The 19,749-nt window shown below is 38.5% G+C and overlaps 1 protein-coding gene across 22 annotated transcripts in view; it reads left to right on the top strand.

Moving 5' to 3' along the window:
• Nucleotides 1–610: 610 nt before the first annotated feature.
• Nucleotides 611–19,749, top strand: part of LCOR (ligand dependent nuclear receptor corepressor) — a 126,773-nt gene continuing 107,634 nt past the window's right edge. For 5 of the 22 annotated variants that reach the window (XM_074339282.1, XM_074339280.1, XM_074339283.1 and 2 more), the window contains exons 1-2: nt 649–800; nt 1,807–1,880. Coding sequence is in view for 10 of the 22 variants with exons in the window: in XM_074339273.1 (XP_074195374.1) it covers nt 1,435–1,520; nt 1,807–1,880 (160 nt within the window). In the remaining 12 variants the exon portion in view is untranslated. Of the gene's footprint in view, nt 801–948; nt 1,521–1,806; nt 1,881–2,176; nt 2,241–19,749 lie in introns of those variants that run through there. The other 17 variants (XM_074339279.1, XM_074339278.1, XM_074339286.1 and 14 more) reach the window with 13 other exon arrangements.

The raw sequence follows: 19,749 nt of genomic DNA, 5'->3' as shown, positions 1-19,749 counted from the left end.
TCAATCCGCCAACTCGAGAATTTCACCTATGATCAGTTTTGCTAGTAGAAACTCTCTAGTTTTTAATTTAAATTAAAACGTTTGATTTCAGTTTATACTGGGTTTACGAATGCTGTCTCAGCCTTCCAACGACTTTAAAACATGCATCCTTTGACTTTTTAAAACTTTAGGGCTTAGTGCCTCCATCGGCATCCGGACATTTATTCTTAATTCTGCTTCTTAAACAGATCCCTGGGAGGAGCAGTTTCGACCGAGAAATTCAGAGAAACAGTTATCACGGAACTTGCAACAGTTGGTGCCCGGAGATAGGCAGGTTGGAAGTAATAAATGGGGCTGATTTAAGAAACAAAAAGCCCCGGGAAGGGAAAGGAAAGGGCAGCCGTGGCTTTGGGGACAGTGCGGCGGCGGTGCAGGGTCGCAGGGACTCAGCTCCAGCCGTGGGAAGGCGCCTTCCCGGGCGGCCAGAGGAGGCGGCGGCCACCGCCAAAGACCGCGGGGACGGCCGGCCCCGCCACAGAGTGTGCCCGCCAGGTGCGCTCCCAGGTCGCCGCCAGGGCCACGGTGAGGTGAGGCTGGCCCTGCCCCCGCGCCGCCCCCGGCGGGAGGCGCGACGCCCAGGCCGCGGGTGCGTGCGCGGCCCCGGGCGACGCGGCTGGGCGTGCGCGGGGCCGCGGTGGAGGCAGGGCCGGGCGGGCGGCAGAAGATGGCGAGGGTGTGTAGGCGGCAGCAATGCTCCGTTGAGAGACGCGGCTTTCGGCAAGAACTGGACTCGTGGCGCCACAAGCTCATTCACTGTGTAGGTGAGACTCTCGCCCGGCCGCCTCCGGCTCTCGGGCCGTCCCGCCGCCGGCCACCCCGGACGTGGGAGGAAGCCGGGGGAGAGGCAATTGCTGCTCCGGCCCGCCCGCCCTCTTTTGCTTGAGCGTCCCCCTCCCCCACCCCCCGGAGTGCGGGCGCGCGCGATCTCCGGGCGGGCTCTCCAGGGCTCGGGCCGGAGTGCGCGCGCCTGCCCCTCCCCACGCACCCTCCCCGGGGCGGGCTCTAAGGCGGGAGCGCGAGTCCCTCCTTTCCCCCCGCCCCTCCCCGTCCGGAGGCCCGGCGCCGCCGCGAGGTTATTGTGGAGATTGACCCCACGGTGCTGCCTCGACTCGGGGCGCCGCCGCGGGTCCCTCAGAGCCCAGTGTGGGTCCGGGGGGGGGCGTGCTGAGTCTCCGCTCAGCTCTGTCCTCGGCTCAGGCCGGCGACTTCACCCTCCCGCGCCGCCCCTCCCCCACGCGCAGCAACGGCGCGCGCCACCGACCCCGCGTGCGCGCGCGGCGGGCAGGCGGGCGCCGGGCGTTCGGGCGTGTGCGAGGCGTGAGGTGGAGATGGGGGCGGAGGGAGCCGGAGCTGTCACAGGCCCCGGGTCCGCCTGACCAAGCCAAGTGGGGTGTCATGGCCGCGGGGGGCAGCGGCTGCACTTCCTCTGCGGGCGGCGGCGGCGGCGGCGGCCGGGGAGTTAATCCTCGACGCTCGGGTCGGTGTGTGTGTATTTGTGTTCCGTGTGTGCGCGGCGAGGAGGAGGGTGAGGGTGGGACCGGGTCCGATAGAGAAGAGAAGTCGCTCTTGTCCCCTCCCGGGGGATTTGCCGGAGCCGCCGCCTAGCCGAGAGCCTAGTCCGCCCGCCGCCTCCCGGACCTTGGGCCGCCCCGGGTGGCTTTTTTCCCCGCGGGCTGAAGGGAGTGTGGACGGGGTCGCTCCGGGAGGGGCTGGGGGGCCGAGCTGCGCCTCTTACACTATGTGTTTTGTCTGTTTTTCTCTCCCAAGGTCCCGTTTCCCTCTGTGCGGCGGCCGGCGGGACTATAAGGGCTTAACTCATATATTTAACCCCCCTCCAAAAAGTAAGTGGCCCGTGTGGTGTCTCCGCTCCGCCCGCCGCCCCCTAGCCCCAGTCCATCCTTGTGTCTTACTCTCCTGTCCTCCAGTATTGTTATTTCCCCATCTTTGCTTCGGTGCTGCTGTGTGGGGAAATGCTCTCTTGTCGTCCTCGGTCCCCCACGCCCAGTCCTCGGGGAGGCCCAGAATTCCAGCCCCCTCCCCACCCGTGGGGAATATTCTTGGGAACCAGGTCTTCCCCAACAGAATGTAGGAGATTCTGTCCGTTCTCTCGGCCCCCTCATCCCCTCCTTCCCGACAGGGATTCGTTGGAGGAATTATGCAAATCCTGCTTTCTGGTGTCCATTCAGCGGCAATTTCATGCGGTGAGAAGTTCTCTTTGTTGTGCGAGGGGGAGAACAGACACTGATTTAATAGACATATCTGTTGGGGGGAAGGGTGGAGGGGGTGTTGGAGAGGCTCAGTTTGGAAGAATTACAGCACTTGGTTCGCTCAGTGTCTTTGTGTTTGAGCTTTCTGGCTTGACAGGAGGGGTATGCCCTTTACAGTGTCCCACAAGGGATGTTTTCTATAATAGATTATAAAGCAAAACTGAAACTTTAAACAAGTCAAAAATAAGGTAATCTTTACTTAGAGGATATAAGCCCTTCCATTTCTGCAGTGTTTCATTAGAAAAATGTATGTGGATTTTAAAGATTTAGACTAACATCAAAATTAATATAAGCAACAATGGTTTAAGGTATCTGATCATATCACTTTGGTTGTCCAAAGGTTAAAAGTATATTTAAGAACGTATGCTTGTGTAAATAATAAAGGCATGAATCAGTTTTTTGGTGTAATTTGTCTTGATATATTTTAAAATTTCCCTCCTGCCAATCCAATCCCAGCGCTGCCCTACAGGAATCCGCCTTTGGGATCAGTTATTTACTCTGCTCTATCTCTGCTCATTTTATTCTTTCAAGTCTATCATACGTTTACTGAAATGTTGTGTCTGCTTAAGCATTTTTTGAGTTATTATTTGTAACCATCATATAAGAGAGTTTATAAAAGGCATTTTAAGTTTTGAGAAGCATGAAATTAATGAGTTTTCAGAATTGTGAGTTAATATAAAATCCTGAAATTATTTTGAAGAATTTTTAGTTTTTGTATTTGCTTTACTTTTTTGGTGATTGGGTTTTTTAGTAGGACTTTTTTATTTTTAAAAGATTTTGGAATTGATGACTATGATCCTGTAGATTTCTTAAGTCACTGTTGCTTTAGATGGTTTTAATGGGTTGTTTGTCTTATTTTAATTCTGTTTGCTTTGAATCCTTGCCTTTTGCCTCAGGCCCCCTTTTTATTAGTCATTGCTAGTGTTAGTGGTTAGTTACTGCTTGCTGCTTGACAAGGCTTTTTTATTTAAATGACTAATAAATCCTGTACATAATCTGAATTGAATATCAAACTTAAGATTCATTTTTTGAAGGAGGATATTAATCTGGTGATAAGTTTTCTTAAAACCTACCTTTAAGTCCAAATTTCCACTTTGAAGGTAGTAAAGTTCAGGAGATATTTAGAGTCCAGAGTACAGAGCAGTATTTTAATCTAAGCAGTAATATATATAGTTGATAGTTTCCCAACTAGAATCAATTTGGTCTCATATTTTCTCTTTTATTATGTGTAATTTTGTGCTTTGAGAGGACAGTTGTAAGGAAATCAACTGTAGTGTTAACTTTCTGTATTTTAAAGGGCTGGCAATGATTCTTACGTGCAGTCCAAATGACAACCATGTATGTTGTTTGTCACTAGCAGATGTAATAATTTATTTTAATGGGATTGGTTCTTAATAGTAACCTTATAATTAATTCTGTTTACTGATTATCTTAATACTTTGGGGTCATTTGGTTTCTAAGTGGATATTTAATTTATAGCAGTCTGGATTAAAAGTGATTCTCATTTCCAAAATCGAGTTCTACTTTTTTGTGGGTGGGGGAGAAGGGAAGAGCATATCTGGATGGTGGTAATGGAGGTAGAGGTGGAGGTGTTGGAGTTTCTATACTAGGCTTTAGTTGAATTGGGAGTTAGTAGCAGGTTCAGACAGTGATTATGATCAAGATGAATACTTGGTCACCAAGTGATTATTGAAGCGTTCTCTGGGACAAGGATGGTCAGTCCATATTCCAGAAAGACTGAGATTCTCTCTGCTGCCTAGTGTGATGTAACCTATTGCTTGGCTGCTCCTCATCCGCGCTGTATTCTTAAGCTCTTCCTGATGTAGGGACAGTTGTGGTGATTTCACCTGAGCTCTAACTTGGCGGAAGGAGGATAGCAAGATGAGTTTCTTTGACTTAGAATTATTTCAGATTGGCCTAATTTCTTTGGATGTGCTTATAGCTGGAGCAATTATAGGAAGCATCTGAATAATGCTATAGTTTTTAGCCTTAGGAGACTACACAGGATGACCTGAAATTTCTTCCAGAGTGAAAATTAGTTCATTGTCTATGAGGACTTGCCACTTCTGAGTACTTGCCTGATCACTTAGTTACTTGTTTGTTTAGTAGTGCTGTTTTAGGAACGAAAGGCAGTTAGGTAAGTACTTCATTTAAATATTTATTAAGCATTTGCCTTGTACTTCATACTGTGGGCAAATGAAGATACTGGGGAGGCTGCCCTAATCTTCAGGAGCTTTTAGTCCTTAGTGAAAATACAGTATATTCAGTTACAGTTCAAGGCAAAATGTGCCTTATGATGGTGCAAGCCAGTGCTAGGGGTGTTTTGAAATGAAAGAAATCTCTTGAGATGATGAAGGAAGGCTTCATGAAGAAATTGGCAGATTTTTGCTTCATTTTGATGAATATGGAAAAGGCATTCCTCTCATGAAAAACAAATGAGCACAAGTGGAAAAGGACAAGAATGAGTTGTCTATTTAAATTGCAATACATGATTCCTGTAGGGGACATATATGTAGGTGATATGTTTGCAAAGGTAGGTTGTAGGATTTTCTAATGCAGGTTATAAAGTGGAGTCTCTTTATTAGGCAGCTTGCAGTTTGCAGCACATTTTGCTCAGTAGCTCAGGGAAGAAATGTTTCCTTTATTTAAGGATTCCATTGTGGAATTCTACAATAATGACCCTGATTATTTTTTAAATCACCTTTACAGGGACAATATTGTAATCCACAACAGTGTTTCCTCTAAGTAAGCTCATTTGGAGGCTGTGTTATTCCATTGCACAAAACCTGTTTTTGGAGTTGCCTAAAATCAATAGCATATTTTTTACTACCCTTAGTATTGGAAAATTTTCATACTTAGAGGTTGGGTTTGGTATTTGGAAACAATTAAAAAGTATTTTCTGTGGCAGATAAAGGTATATATAAAATAATGAGATTCATTTTCTTTCTTGGTTTGCAAACGGGGCCTGAAAGCTCAGCACATGGGGCTTGATTTGTTCTGATGTGCCTCTGCATTTCTTGGTTGAGTCTTATTTTCTTTATATCTACCCATCTGTATGTAATCTAGATATTGGGTGGATATGAATAAACAAAGCTTTTATTTTTTTTGTAGTTTGAAGGTGAAAACATACCATCACTATCCTCCAAATCAGGGGTGTGCAAACTTTTGTAAACGTTTTTCACCAAGGGCCATATGCGGTAAAATACACAAACAGCCGGGCCACTAACTCGAGGTGAAGTACGTATTGCCTCACCTGGTTTATTTAAGTTAAATATATTTTTGGAATTTGCTGCGGGCCAATAAAAAATGGATCGCGGGCCGCAATTTGGACACCCCTGCTCCAAATTATCTTCTACTTGCAAATATTAAAAAAAATTTTTTTTAACTATTCCTTACACTTGCCCATTGCTTTTGGGATAATTCCAGTGTGAACTATTAGCTCCTTTTGTTTACTGTCTCTTGTATGTAGGAAGTATCCCAAATACAGTGGTCCATACCCTGAATTTTTTTCTTTTTTTTAAATTGAGATATAATTCACATGCCATAAAGTTCACTCCTTTAAAGTATATAATTCAGTGGTTTTTAATTTATTAACAAGGTTGTGCAAACATCAGTATCTTATTGCAGAACTCTTTCATTACACCCCAAAAGAAACTCCATACCCATTACCAGTCATTTCCCATTCCTCCTGTGACCCAGCCCTTGGCAACCCCTAATCTACTTTCTGTAGATATACCTATTCTGGACATTTCATATAAATGTAATTATGCAATATTTGGCCTTTTGTATCTGGTTTCTTAGCGTGTTTTCAAGATTCATCCATGTTGTAGTATGTATCAGCACTTGATTGCTTTTGATGGCTAAATATTTCATGGGCATACTTATATGGACATGTTTTGTTTATCCATTCATCTTTTGACAGATATTTTGGTTTTTACTTTTTACATATTATAAATAATGCTGCTATGAACATTAGCAGCATTATTTGTGTGGACATTTGTTTTCACTTCTCTTGTATGTACATAGGAGTGGAATTGCTGGGTCATATGGTAACTATGTTTTAACTTTTTGAGGAACTGTGCAACTTTTCTAACTTGGCTGCATCATTTTACATTCCCACCAGCAAAGTGTGAGGATTCAGTTTCCCCACACTCTTGCTAACTCTTGTTATTGTCTGTCTTTTTTTATTATAACTATCCTAGTGGATAGGTATGAAGTGATATCTCATTATGGTTTTGATTAGCATTTCCCTAATGACCAGTAATATTAAGCATCTTTTCATGTTTGTTGACCATCTGTATATCTTTGGAGAAATGTGTGTTCAGATCCCTAGTCCATTTTTAAATTGAGTTATTTGTCTTTTTATTGTTGAGTTTGAATATATTCTAGATACTAGACCCACATCAGTATGTGATTTGCAAGCATTTTTTTCTCATCATACCCTCAATTTGAGAATAATTACAGACCAGAAGATAAACTGCAATGTGTAGTGAAGTCCTCACTTAAGGTCGTGATAGGTTCTATGACTTGAAGTGAACCGATGTATAACGAAACCAATTTTGCCAAAGGCTAATTGATATAAATGAGTTAAGTTACTGTGACATCTCATCAACATTGTAATGAAGTGACAATGAACCAAACAACATTATTCAAGGACCTGCTGTATCTTGTGAAGGGAATAATGGATATAGTCGTGGAGTGATGAGAGGAAACTGGAATTACTCTGGAAAGGCTTCCTTAAACATCCTTTTCTATGAATTACTAAAATTATTAGTTATTTGATGGAGTTGTGTAACAACACAGATGTACTTCGGTATCCAAATCTTCTAAATTCCTGCTTTTCTATAGTGAGGGCTCAGATAATAATGTACATTCCATTATTCCAATCTGTTCTACCCCAGAGTTTTGCATAGGAAATAAAGGTTTGGGTAGAGAGGGATACCTCTACATAGACAATTTGTTCTGAATCTGTTCTGTTTTTAAGTTTGAATAGCGAGAATCTATACAATAGCAGTATTTTTTTTTTTTTTTTAAGATTTTATTGGGGAAGGGGAACAGGACTTTATTGGGGAACAGTGTGTACTTCCAGGACTTTTTTTCCAAGTCAAGTTGTTGTCCTTTCAATCTTAGTTGGGGAGGGTGCCGTTCAGCTTCAAGTTGTTGTCCTTTCAGTCTTAGTTGTGGAGGGCGCAGCTCAGCTCCAGGTCCAGTTGTCATTGCAGTTGCCATTGCTAGTTGGCAGGGGGCGCAGCCCACCATCCCTTGCAGGACTCGAGTAGTTGAACCGGCAAACTTGTGGTTTGGAGCCCACTGGCCCATGTGGGAATCGAACCGGCAGCCTTCGGAGTTAGGAACATGGAACTCCAACCGCCTGAGCCACTGGGCTGGCCTAGAATAGCAGTACTTTTGAAATTTAAGATTACGTTTTTGTGTGAAAAACCCAGATATCTATCTAACAGGTTATGTTTATGGCAAATTATTATATGATGCTACAACGTACCTTTGCAAGCATATCATCTATATATCCCCTATGGGAATTTATTTTCTGGTCCTAAACTGAAATCAGCTTTTCAAAAGACTATTTTGAATTTTGTCATTAGTCTTAGTTTCTGTGAGTTGGTTAGATTTGGTCTGTCACAAAGTGTCAGGTGTAGTGATGGCCTAAGGTTTAAATTGAGAATCTTATGAAGTAGGTGGCAGAATTAGTCTGAGAATCTTTTACTTAATGGATTGTCTGTGAGGAGCAAGTTAGGAAAGCAGTATAGTGATGATTGACACCGTCTAATGATTTTTGTCTTGTTTTTATTCCTTTTGCTTTACATGTTTATATTTATCTTTATTAAAGAGAATTACGTATTCTTTGGGTATAATAATCAGTTTTCTGAATTAACTATTATGCAGTCCAAGGAAGTTATATGTATAAAGCCAGTTTTTATTGAGTGCCTTTATTTTAATGAGTTTTTACCAAGTTTTGGGTAATGTGTATTTTTGAATTTTAAGAGCAAGAATGTTTCAAAGGGAATGGCTAAAAATAAAAAAATATGAATGTAACCAGTAATTTAGACTTAATTTCAAATTTTGATGTTGAGAAACTAAAAATGAATATCTTTGAGACATTTCGTACTAAAGAGAACAAAATAATTCAAGTCAGTTGTATCTTACAGTTGTATTAAATACTATTACAAAAGTATTGTTTGAAGTAAAAGAGTATTTCTTATAACTTAATCATTAATAGTTTATCCATCACAGTTGTTTTACTGAATTTGAAGGGGATCATTTAGACACAAAATTGTCTCGGGAGATTTTTGATAAGTGTAACCTGGGGAATAAGTAAACAAAAAGACTTGACATAGAACACAGGAAGTGTCAGAAAAATCTATTAATTGTGCCATCATTTTATATCTGCATAGCACATTTTATATTTTTTAGAAAAGTTTCACATACATTATTTTGTCTTTATTTAGAAATGTAGGAAGATAAAGATGGGTATTTAAAAAAAATTGGTCAGTTGGGAAACATTGAGTAATAACTATTATTAAATCAATTGGGATTTCCCTTAGCATAAATGCTTCCCTCTTATCCACAGAAATAATTGTATGATATTTTAATGTTTGAAACATTTACCTAACTTCTCAGGTAAAAGTAAAATGGAACTAAACTGTTCCAGAAGCAAACTTTTAAATTATCTTGGTCTAATTGCTGTATGAAATTACATAATAGTTTTCTATCTCTGTTAAAGATGATACACATCGAGACTTTTTGGGTTAGAAGAATTGATACCAATATTATTTCCCATGGTAATTATTAATGGAAAAACTTGTATGATGAGAATTTTCACTCTGATTGGTAATGCTTCATAGTCTGACTGTTACTTATTCAGTGTCATGATTAGCTTTTTTTTTTTTTTTTTTAAGATTTTATCGGGGAAGGGGAACAGGACTTTATTGGGGAACAATGTGTACTTCCAGGACTTTTCCAAGTCAAGTTGTTGTCCTTTCAGTCTTAGATGTGGAGGGCGCAGCTCAGCTTCAGGTCCAGTTGCCGTTGCTAGTTGCAGGGGACGCAGCCCGCCATCCCTTGCAGGAGTCGAACCAGCAACCTTGAGGTTGAGAGGACGTGCTCCAACCAACTGAGCCATCCAGGAGCTCAGCAGCAGCTCAGCTCAAGGTGCTGTGTTCAATTTTAGTTGCAGAGGGCACAGCCCACCATCCCTTGCGGGAGTCGAGGAATTGAACTGGCAACCTTGTGGTTGAGAGGACACGCTCCAACCAACAGAGCCATCCGGGAGCTCAGCAGCAGCTCTGAGCCATTTGGCAGCTAGCTCAGCGGCAGCTCAGCTCAAGGTGCTGTGTTCAATCTTAGTTGCACCATACCTGGCAGGACTCGAGGAGTCGAACCGGCAACCTTGTGGTTGAGAGCAGGTGCTCCAACCAACTGAGCCATCTGGCCACCTGGGAGCTGAATGGCAGCTCATTGACTTCATTCTTGTTGCGGAGGGCGCAGCTCACTGGCCCATGTGGGAATCGAACTGGCAGCCCCGCTGCCCAGAGCTCATGCTCTAACCAACTGAGCCACCCGTTCGCCCCCCATGATGAGCTTATTTTTAATAAAATCTGAATCATTTTATTTTGTCATGATCATTATCAATAAATGACAATTGCGTATGTTTCTCGTATTGACTTTTTTAAAGGTTGCCAGAGGGTGAAGGCATGTTCTCCCTCTCCTAAATTCACAAAATGAAGGGGAAGAAAACTTTATTTTACAAGTATCTACAGGGTGTATCTTAGTAATAGAAAATCCCACAGGTGAAAACGTGAATATACCACAAAGCAATATATTTCATTTTACAGCAGAATTCATACCTGATTTAATAATATAAGTACATGCTACACTAGTGCATTTAGAATTCTTGGTTTATACAAATTTTAAAAATAAGTGTACAATGTGTGTACAGGAAGGAATTGTTGAATTTGTTGTATTAAGACATGCTCATGTTCAGTTTGTTGCTCTCTTTCAGTTTGCTGCTCTATTTTTTTTATTGTCCCCAGTGCATGGGTATTTGTCAGCTTTTTACTGAAGACTGCCCTTCTCTGTAGGCATATTTTCCAGGTCATTTGTAGGTATTTACCTCTATTACCCACCATATTCTGCTGTTCTCTTACCTTGCTTTCCATCTTTTAGATTCATGATTTATCAAAGGTAGAAGTGATGCTAGAACTTTTCTTGTTCAACCATATTAAAGGGAAAGGAATTTTAAAACAATCTTTCATTTGGGAAAACTTCAAACATACACAAAAGTAGAACTGTACAGTGAAAACTCAGATACATCAGCTAATGGCCATTGTTTCATTCCCACTGGATTATTTTGAAGCAAATCCCAGACATATTTAGTAGTGAATCTTTTTTACAATCTTTTGTATAGTGCTATCTCCCTCTTCCCATCTCCCATCCACAGCAAGTGGTTCATAAATTTAAAAAAATACGATACTATCGAAATATGGAGAAGACAAGTTTTTGTTTTGTTTTATTAATGTTTGGTAAAAGCTACCATATGTTCCGCATTTACTATGTGCCAGACAGGAGAGCCCGTTGATGTTAATATCTGTTTTACAGGTGAAGAAACAGATTTAGAAAGATTAAGGATTTCATTCATGGTTACCCAGCTAAAGAGTGGTATACCCAGGATTGAAATTCAAAAGCCTGTGTTTGTTCATCTTAAGCATTATAGAGCAACACCCTTGTCTTAGACTTCCCTATTTGGTTCCACCATGTTGCCCCCTCTTTCTTTGTTTCCAACTACTGATTGCATGCTTATATCATATTAAAGAATTCTGGTTTCTCTACCCATAATCTCACCGTAAATGGTAACATAATTATTCTTTAAATTCCCTGGCCTAGAATGACTTGTCTCTTTCTCTTCAGCATTATGATCCTGTTGTGTCTTAACTTTTTCTTCTTGATTTTTTAGTTTTGTCAGTAGTATTCAGGGCTAAGTAGGTTTCTGAGCGGAATGTTTCCATTGGCTTAGTTTAATTTCATATGTTGCCATACTGGCCTTTCTTCACCATTGGCTGAGATTTGAGCATAGCCGTGGAAGAGGAAAGACAGCAAAGGATAGCCAAGTGATTCCAGGCCTTAAGCGTGGTGAGCCTTCCATGTGGACCAACCTAGTTCACAGAGCACTTTGAAGTTGGTAACAAAAGCTTAAGTAAAAGTGTGTAGGTGCATGGCCTTTTCTGTTCATCTCCTTCCCAGAGACCTCAAGTGGGATTGAAGGGAGGACCAACATAAAGCAGATTGAGGTCAAAATTCCAAATTCCTGGATTTTAGCCAAATATCTTCTCAATCCCAACCTTCGAACTGTGATTTAGATTTAGTGCAGTTGGCAATAAATATTTTAAAATGTGTGGTAGAAAGGGAAGTTGCTGAGTAGTGTGTACATTCTGAGAAGGAGGAAAGATTTGGCAAATTTTTAAATGATGCACTGTTTTGGTAATTTCAAACATCACTGATCTTAGACAAAATGCTTCATTAGTAGATACAGAAGATGTTGTGACAAAGGTAATAGGGAGAAATTCCCACCAAAATAAAATGGGAAACTCCTTACCTCAGACGGACCATAAATGTTTGTAAATGTCCGTGTTGAAATTCAGTGTTTTATTGCATGATTAATGCTATAAATACTTTAAAAAAATATGTGTTAGGTTATGTGAATTTTTATTCAGCTAGTAAGGAAGCTGACAGACTTTTTAACTTATGTAGGTGGGCATTGATTGGCATAACTGATCACAATAAAATGGTACTTTAATTATGAATGGGCATTAAGAAGTCCATAAGTCTTTGGGAACAGTTACTGATAAAAATCTTTAAACTGGTCATTTCTCTCTGAGTTTAATATAACTAATACATCTTTTTTTTAAAATGGTTTAGTTAATATATCACCTATGTCCCATGGTCAGCGCACTAAATTTTACTTACTGTTTACCTATTGAAAACCTCACAAGGGTCTTTAGGAGTAATATTTTTATGACACTGTTAGATACTTTAGATCTCATTTCTGTTCTGGAAAGAGAATACATCAAGATAAAAATAATTTAATATTTAAATTAATAATTAAATTAATATGGATTAATTTCCAACAATTATGAGAGGTACTTGAGTTTTGCTATTTTGACTTTTTAAAAGAAAAACTAGTATGATTAAAGTGGTAAAACTATTTTCCATGTGAGATTTGTACATTTACTATATAGCCTTTCATTGTGGAATTTTTATTAAAATAGATTTTGGCATGTTAAAATAAGTAGGCATATCCAGAGTCAGAAATCCACATAAGCCCACTCAAAACAGTTTCAAGACACATGGTTACCAATGTACAAACTTATCTAGCAGATGACATTTCCTTTGGCCCCTCTCTCCTTAGGCAAAGAACTTCCGTTTAATTTTATGTAACATATCCAAATCAGATTAGTACATTTTATTGGTGAAAGGCAAGGGTAAATTCATAAATGGGGGGAAGACAGAGAAGAGAAACTAGAATTTTCCACATTAGTGAAGACTTTAGGTAGGACTTATCAGGAGCTTTCAATCTGTGTGGGACTTTTTTTTTTAAGTAGGCCACATAGGTGACAGTCCAACCTCAATAGTTTTGGTCAAGACTGTTAAACTATTAGGAAGATTGAATTAGTCACAGATTTTGATGTTTTAAAAGCAAGAGAATGTAAATTAGTGGAGACTATTCTAATGTAGTTACATTGATAATAAATTGACATTGTAGCAAGGATAAGGGCCCAGAGGTGTTGATCACCCAGACAGTTTTTGCCTTTTTTTCCTTTCCTGAGGACTTAAATTTTGTTTTGGAAAAAGTGGAACGTTTGTTCTTATTAACTGATTAATAAATGTTTATGTATTAACTCTCAGACATTATTTGATAGAAATTATTTCTTAAAACTATATGAAGATGTTTAGGTTACTGTTCCTAAGTCAGCTAATCCATATTTTGTCAGATGTTCTTTAACAAGTAATCCAGATGAAATTAACTATTTTGAGGAGTATGAATATACCGCCAGTTACAAGTAGAAAGAAGGTAAAGAATAAAGACTATTAAGAAACAGGAAGGGTCTGTTGTCAAATCATGCTGCTGCCAACGTCTGGTTTCTGTGACACAAGAACAGAAGTGTAAGCAATGATAGTAATGATATTGTTGCTGTTATATTTGAATGGATTATGAAATATGCAGCACCTTTTAAACCTTGATGCTGAGAGGATGCTCACTCAAATGGCAGAATACACAGGATCTTCAGATGTTTGGTCTAATGATGCAGCCTAGGATTCTGCCAGGAATGTTCTTTCAGGAATGAGTAACTTCCTTTTGCATGATACAGATTTTCATTCATCTCCTTCCCTGTGCTATGTATCTCCATCTTTCCTTTATGTTTCTTTTTCTCTCTCTTTGTGCATGTAAAATAAGTTGATATGTTTGGAAATATATCAAATTAAGAAGTAAACTGAATTAATTTTTGAAATAAATGTATGTATGTATTAGTCTGGGGAAACAGATGCCTTCAGAATCCATGGAGATAAGAATGACTGTAGAAGTAGAAACAATGGTGGTCATAGTTAAGAGAATGAAATTAATGAGACAGTTCAGCAATGAAATATAGTCAATGAAATTTGTTTTTAGTGAGCATTTTTGGCTCTACTTGCATCATTGTTTATATTAAGTCCATAAACCAATTTTATTTTGGTATAATGCCAGCAGTTTTGTCTCTTCTGGCGTTTTATCTGTTTATGAATTTTTTAAAAACTTGAAATGCAGCTGTTCTTGAAGTTAAGCATTGGTTCTTCCATTTGTTTTCTTTTTTTTTTTAAACGCCAGGTTACATGAAGAACATTTGATGAACTTCTAGAGAAAATACATAATGCACAAAAATTTTAGAATGAATTTGCATGCTTTTCAGATATTAATGTGAAGAGTGAATCCCTTAAAGATTGTATTTTGATAGTATGGAAGAGGTTGTTAAATGTACTCTGTATTCAGAAGTTTAATTCCTCACAACTGTTTACCACATTCTGAGGCCCATTTTGGAAATACTTGAGCATACAATAACACCACCACCACTAATAAAATGGGGCTTTGATTTAGGCAGACCTGGGTACAAATTTTATCTTCACATTTTACCAACTATGGAATAAATACAGAGAGGACTAATTTTAGTTTCTTATATGAGATAGTATTAATAGTAAACACTGTGTAGGAGGGTTGCAAGAATTGACTAAGAGGCAAAGACCTTCATCTTTGCTTAAAAAATAATAGGCCACTTGAAAAATATCTGTTGAAGCTGGTTCATAAAATTTGTTCTTTGTATATATACTCCTGAAATAGTAACACAATTTAAAAAAAATATTTTTGTAATATAGAATGATTGTTCTCTCTGGAACTTAAATTGTACTGTGTTTGATCTAGTCAAATCTTTCATATATTTACAACTTCTCTGTGTAATGGTTTGGGTGATGACAACTTATATGTCATTAATGTTACATTTATCATGACATTCTACAGGATAGAATGGCAAAAAATGCTCAAGTTTTTGTTTTTTGCCAACTAACAAATACTACATGTTTTTTCTTAGGTGAAAATTATGAGGTTGGGTGGCTGGTTAGCTCACTTGGTTAGAATGTGCTGCTCTTAACAATAAGGTTGCTGGTTCCATCCCCACATGGGCCACTGAGCTGCGCTCTCCACAACTAGATTGAAACAACTACTGGGAGCTGATGGGTCCTGAAAAAACACACTTAAAATAAATTTTAAAAAGTTAAAAAAAAATTATGAGGTTTTTCTTAGTTAAAAATACAGTTCCATCTTAGGCATGAAGTGGGAAAACCCCCGAAGCAGGAGCACTAGGTTCTAGTATGACTATGGCTGTATGGTTTTGAATAAGTACATCACTTAATCTCTGCAGTTTGCTTTCCTTACCTGTAAAATAAGAAGGTCTTAGAGCCTTCTAATTACAATATTTTGAGAAAAATTATGTTGATTCACTATGGAATTAGTTTTATTTTTACTTTTTTGAGGAACCTCCATACGCTTTTCCATAGTAGCTGCACTAATTTACATTCCCACCGTCAATGCACAAGGCTTCCCTTTTCTTCACATTTTTTGTTTTTTTGATACTAGCCATTCTGACAGGTGTAAGGTGATAACCTCACTGTAGTTTTGATTTGCATTTTCCTGATTAATGATGTGGAGCATCTTTTCATGTACCTGCTTGGCCATTTGTATGTCTTTTTTGAAAAATGTCTAATCAGATCTTTGGCCCATTTTTAAATCAGATTGTTTGCTTTTCGCTGTTGAGTTGTATGAGTTCTTCATATATTCTGGGTATTAACCCAAATATTTGGAAATATTTTCTCCCATTGTAGTAGGTTGTATTTTCATTTTGTTGCTTCCTTTGCTGTGCATAAGCCTTTTATATTTGATGTAGAATCACTTATTTTTGCTTTTGTTACTTTTGCTTTTGGTGTCAAATCCAAAAATTCATCTCCAAGATCAATGTCAAGGGGCTTTCTCCTAGGAGTTTTATAGTTTCAGGTCTTATGTTCAAGTCTTGAATCCATTTTGAGTTAATTTTTATGTATGCTCTAAGACAGAGGTCCAGTTTCATTGCTGTGCAATTTTCCTAACACCATTTATTAAAGAGGCTTTCCTTTCCCCATTGTATATTCTTGGCTCCTTTGTTGTAAATTGGCCATATATACATAGGTTTATTTCTGGGCCCTCTATTCTGTTCCATTGATCTATGTGTCTGTTTTTATGCCAATACCATTCTTTCTTAATTATTATAGCTTGTAATATGGTTTGAAAGCAGGAAGCGTGTTGCCCCCATTTAGTTGTTTTTTCACAAGATAACTTTGGCTATTTGGGTTTTTTTTATGGTTCCATACAAATTTGTCGATTGTTTGCTCTATTTTTGTGAAAAATGACATTGGAGGTTGGATTGTGTTGAATCTGTATATTGCTTTGGGTAAGTATGGACATTTTAACATTATTCTTCTAGTCCATGAGCACAGACTATCTTTCCATTTACTTGTATCTTCATCAATTCTTTCATTAATGTCTTAACAGTTTTCAATATACAGGTCTTTATCACGTTTTTGGTTAAATTTACTCCTAGGTATTTTTTTCTTTTTGTTGCAATTGTAAATGGCATTGTTTTCCTAATTTCTCTTTTTCCTAGTTCATTATTAGTGTGTATAGAACTGCAACAGATTTTTGTGTATTGATTTTTGTATCCTGCAACTTTACTGAATTAGTTTATTCTAACAATTTTTGGTGGAGTCTTTGGGGTTTTCTCTATATAATATGCTATCTACAAATAATGACAGTTTTACTTTTTCCTTCCCAATTTGGATGCTTTTTTCCCCCTTCTGGGTAGGACTAACAATATAGTTACGTACTGCATAAGGATATTTCAGTCATCGAAGGACTGCATGTGTGACGGTTGTCCTGTAAGATTAAAATGGAGCTGAAAATTTTCTATTGCCTAGTGACATCCCAGCTGTCTTAATGTAGTGAAATGCATTACTTACGTGTTCATGGTGATGCTGGTTTAAACAAAACTACTTCGTTGCTAGTTGTATAAAAGTATAGCGCATACAGCTACGTACAGTACGTAATACTTGATAAATGACTATATTATTGGTTTGTATATTTACGATACTATACTTTCTATCGTTATTTTAGAGTGTATTCTTTCTACTTATAAAAGTTTGGTATAAAACAGCATGCTGTGTCACACCAGCAGCATCCTCATACATCATGTGCTTACCTCATTTTTTATTGTATCGTTTCTCCTGTTTTGATTTAATCTCTTTTTCTTTTGTATGGTAACATGCTGTGCAGGCTTCTAGCCTAGGAACAATAGGCTATACCATATAGGCTGCATATCTAGTAAGTACTGTATAGGTTTAAGTATACTTTATGCCTAATGATGCATTTCTCAGAATATATTCCTGCCATTAAGTGGTGCATGACTCTACTATGTTAAGTAAAACTGGTGAGAGTGGGCGTCCTTGTCTTATTCCTGATCTTAAAGGAAATGCTTTTAGCATTTCATGATTGAGTATGATGTTAGCTGTGGTCTTGTCATATAGGGCCTTTATTTAGTATGTTGAGGTACATTTCCTCTATACCCACTTTGTTGAGAGTTTTTATCATAGAGGGAGTTGAATTTTTTCAAGTGCTTTTTCTGCATCTATTGAGATGATCATATGACTTATCCTTCAGTTTGTTAATGTGTATCACATTGAATGATTTGCAGATTTTGAACCATCTTTGCATCCCTGGAATAAATCTCACTTGTGGTCATGATATATTATCCTTTTATGTATTGTTGAATTATTTGCTAATACAGTTGACCCTTGAACAACACGGGTTTAAACTGCATGGGTCCACTTATGCAGATATTTTTCAGTATATTTTCTCTTCCTTATGTTTTCCTTAATTATATTGTTACCTAGCTTTAATGTAAGAATACAGTATATAACACATAACATATAAAGTGTGTGTTAATTGACTGTGTGATTAGTAAGGCTGCTGGTCAACAATAGGCTATCAGTTAAATTTTGAGGGAGTTGAAAGTTACACATGGTAAGAGTGGTACCTCGGTTTTCGAACGTCTCTGTTGACGAACGCTATAAATTTTGGTTTACGAACGCCATAAATTTTATGGATCTATGGTATCATTGGATAGTAAAATTCACGGTAAATTTGCAGTTTTAGGGGTTGATTTTAAAGGTCTGGAATGGATTAATCCATTTTGCATTACTTTATGGGGAACCTGCCTCTGTTTTCGAATGTTTCAGAACTCAAACAATCTTCTGGGATGGATTATGTTCGAAAACCGAGGTACCACTGTATTGTTAGTGTCAACTGTATTGTTTTGAGGGTTTTTGCATCTATGTTCATCAGGAATATTGGCCCGTAATTTTCTTGTGACATTCTCCTCTGGTTTTGGTAGCAGGGTAATGATGGCCCTGTGAAATGAATTTGGAAAGAGTTCTATTTTTCTACTTTTTGGAAGAGTGTGAGAAGAACTGGTATTAATTCTTCTCTAAATATTTTGGTAGAATTTATCAGTGAAGCCACCTGGTTCTGAGCTGTTGTTTGTTGGAAGGTTTTTGATTACTGATTCAGTCTCCTTACTAGTGATGGATATATTCAGATTTTTTATTTTTTCATGATCCAGTCCTGGTTGTTTTTATGTTTCTAGTAATTTATCCATTTCTTTGAGGTTGTCCAATTTGTTGGCATATAGTGATTGTTCATAATCTTTTTGTATTTTTGTCGTGTCAATAATAACATCTCTTATTTCTGAGTATATTTGGGTCCTCTCTTTTTCTATGTGTATCTAGCTAAAGGTTTGTCAGTTTTCTTTATCTTTTGAAAGAACCAACTCTTTATTTCACTGATCTTTTCTATTGTTATTTTTTTTCATCTCTATTTTATTTATTTCTGCTCTCTGTTATATTCTTCCTTATAATTTAGGGCTCTGTTTGTTCTTTTTCTAGTTTCTTGAGGTGTAAAGTTAGATTGTTTGAGACTTTTCATGTTTCTTGAGGTAGGCATTTATCACTGTGCATTTCCCTCTTAGAACTGCTATTGCTGCAGCCCATCAATTTTGGTATGTTAACATTTCCATTCTCATTTGTCTCAAGGTATTTTTTTCTGTTTTTATTCATTGAGCCATTGGTTTAGTAGCATATTGTTTAATCTCCACATACTTGTGAATTTTCCAGTTTTCTTTGTGTAATTAATTTCTAGTTTCATATCATTGTGGTCAGAAAAAATGCTTGATACGATTTTATTCCTCTTAAATTTATTAAGAGTTGTTTCTTGACCTAACATATGATGTACCTTGGAAAATGTTCCATGTGAACTTGAGAAGAATGTGTATTCTGTTGCTTTTGGATGCAGTGTTTTCTAAGTCTAATGGGTCGTTTAAAGCCGATGTTTTCTTATTGGTTTTCTGTTTGGATGATCTATCCATTAATGTATGTGGGATATTAAAGTCCCCTTTTATTGTTATAGTGCTCTCCGTTTCTCCCGTTAGGTCTGAATATTTGCTTTATATGTTTAGGTGCTCCTGTGTTTGGTGTTACAAGTGTTATACTTTCTTGTTGGGTTGATCTCTTTATCATTATGTAATGCCCTTCTTTGTCTTTTTTTTTCTTTAAGATTTTTATTGGGGAAGGGGAACAGGACTTTATTGGGGAACAGTGTGTTATGTACTTCCAGGATTTTTTTCCAAATCAAGTTGTTGTCCTTTCAATCTTAGTTGTGGAGGGTGCCATTCAGCTTCAAGTTGTTGTCCTTTCAGTCTTAGTTGTGGAGGGCACAGCTCAGCTCCAGGTCCAGTTGCCATTGTTAGTTGCAGGGGGCACAGCC

This window comes from Rhinolophus sinicus, linkage group LG07 (genome assembly GCF_036562045.2).
Source record: "Rhinolophus sinicus isolate RSC01 linkage group LG07, ASM3656204v1, whole genome shotgun sequence".
NCBI classification, from domain to species: domain Eukaryota; kingdom Metazoa; phylum Chordata; class Mammalia; order Chiroptera; family Rhinolophidae; genus Rhinolophus; species Rhinolophus sinicus.
The sequence above is the reverse complement of the archived record's forward strand: the minus strand, read 5'-3'. Positions and strand labels throughout refer to the sequence as shown.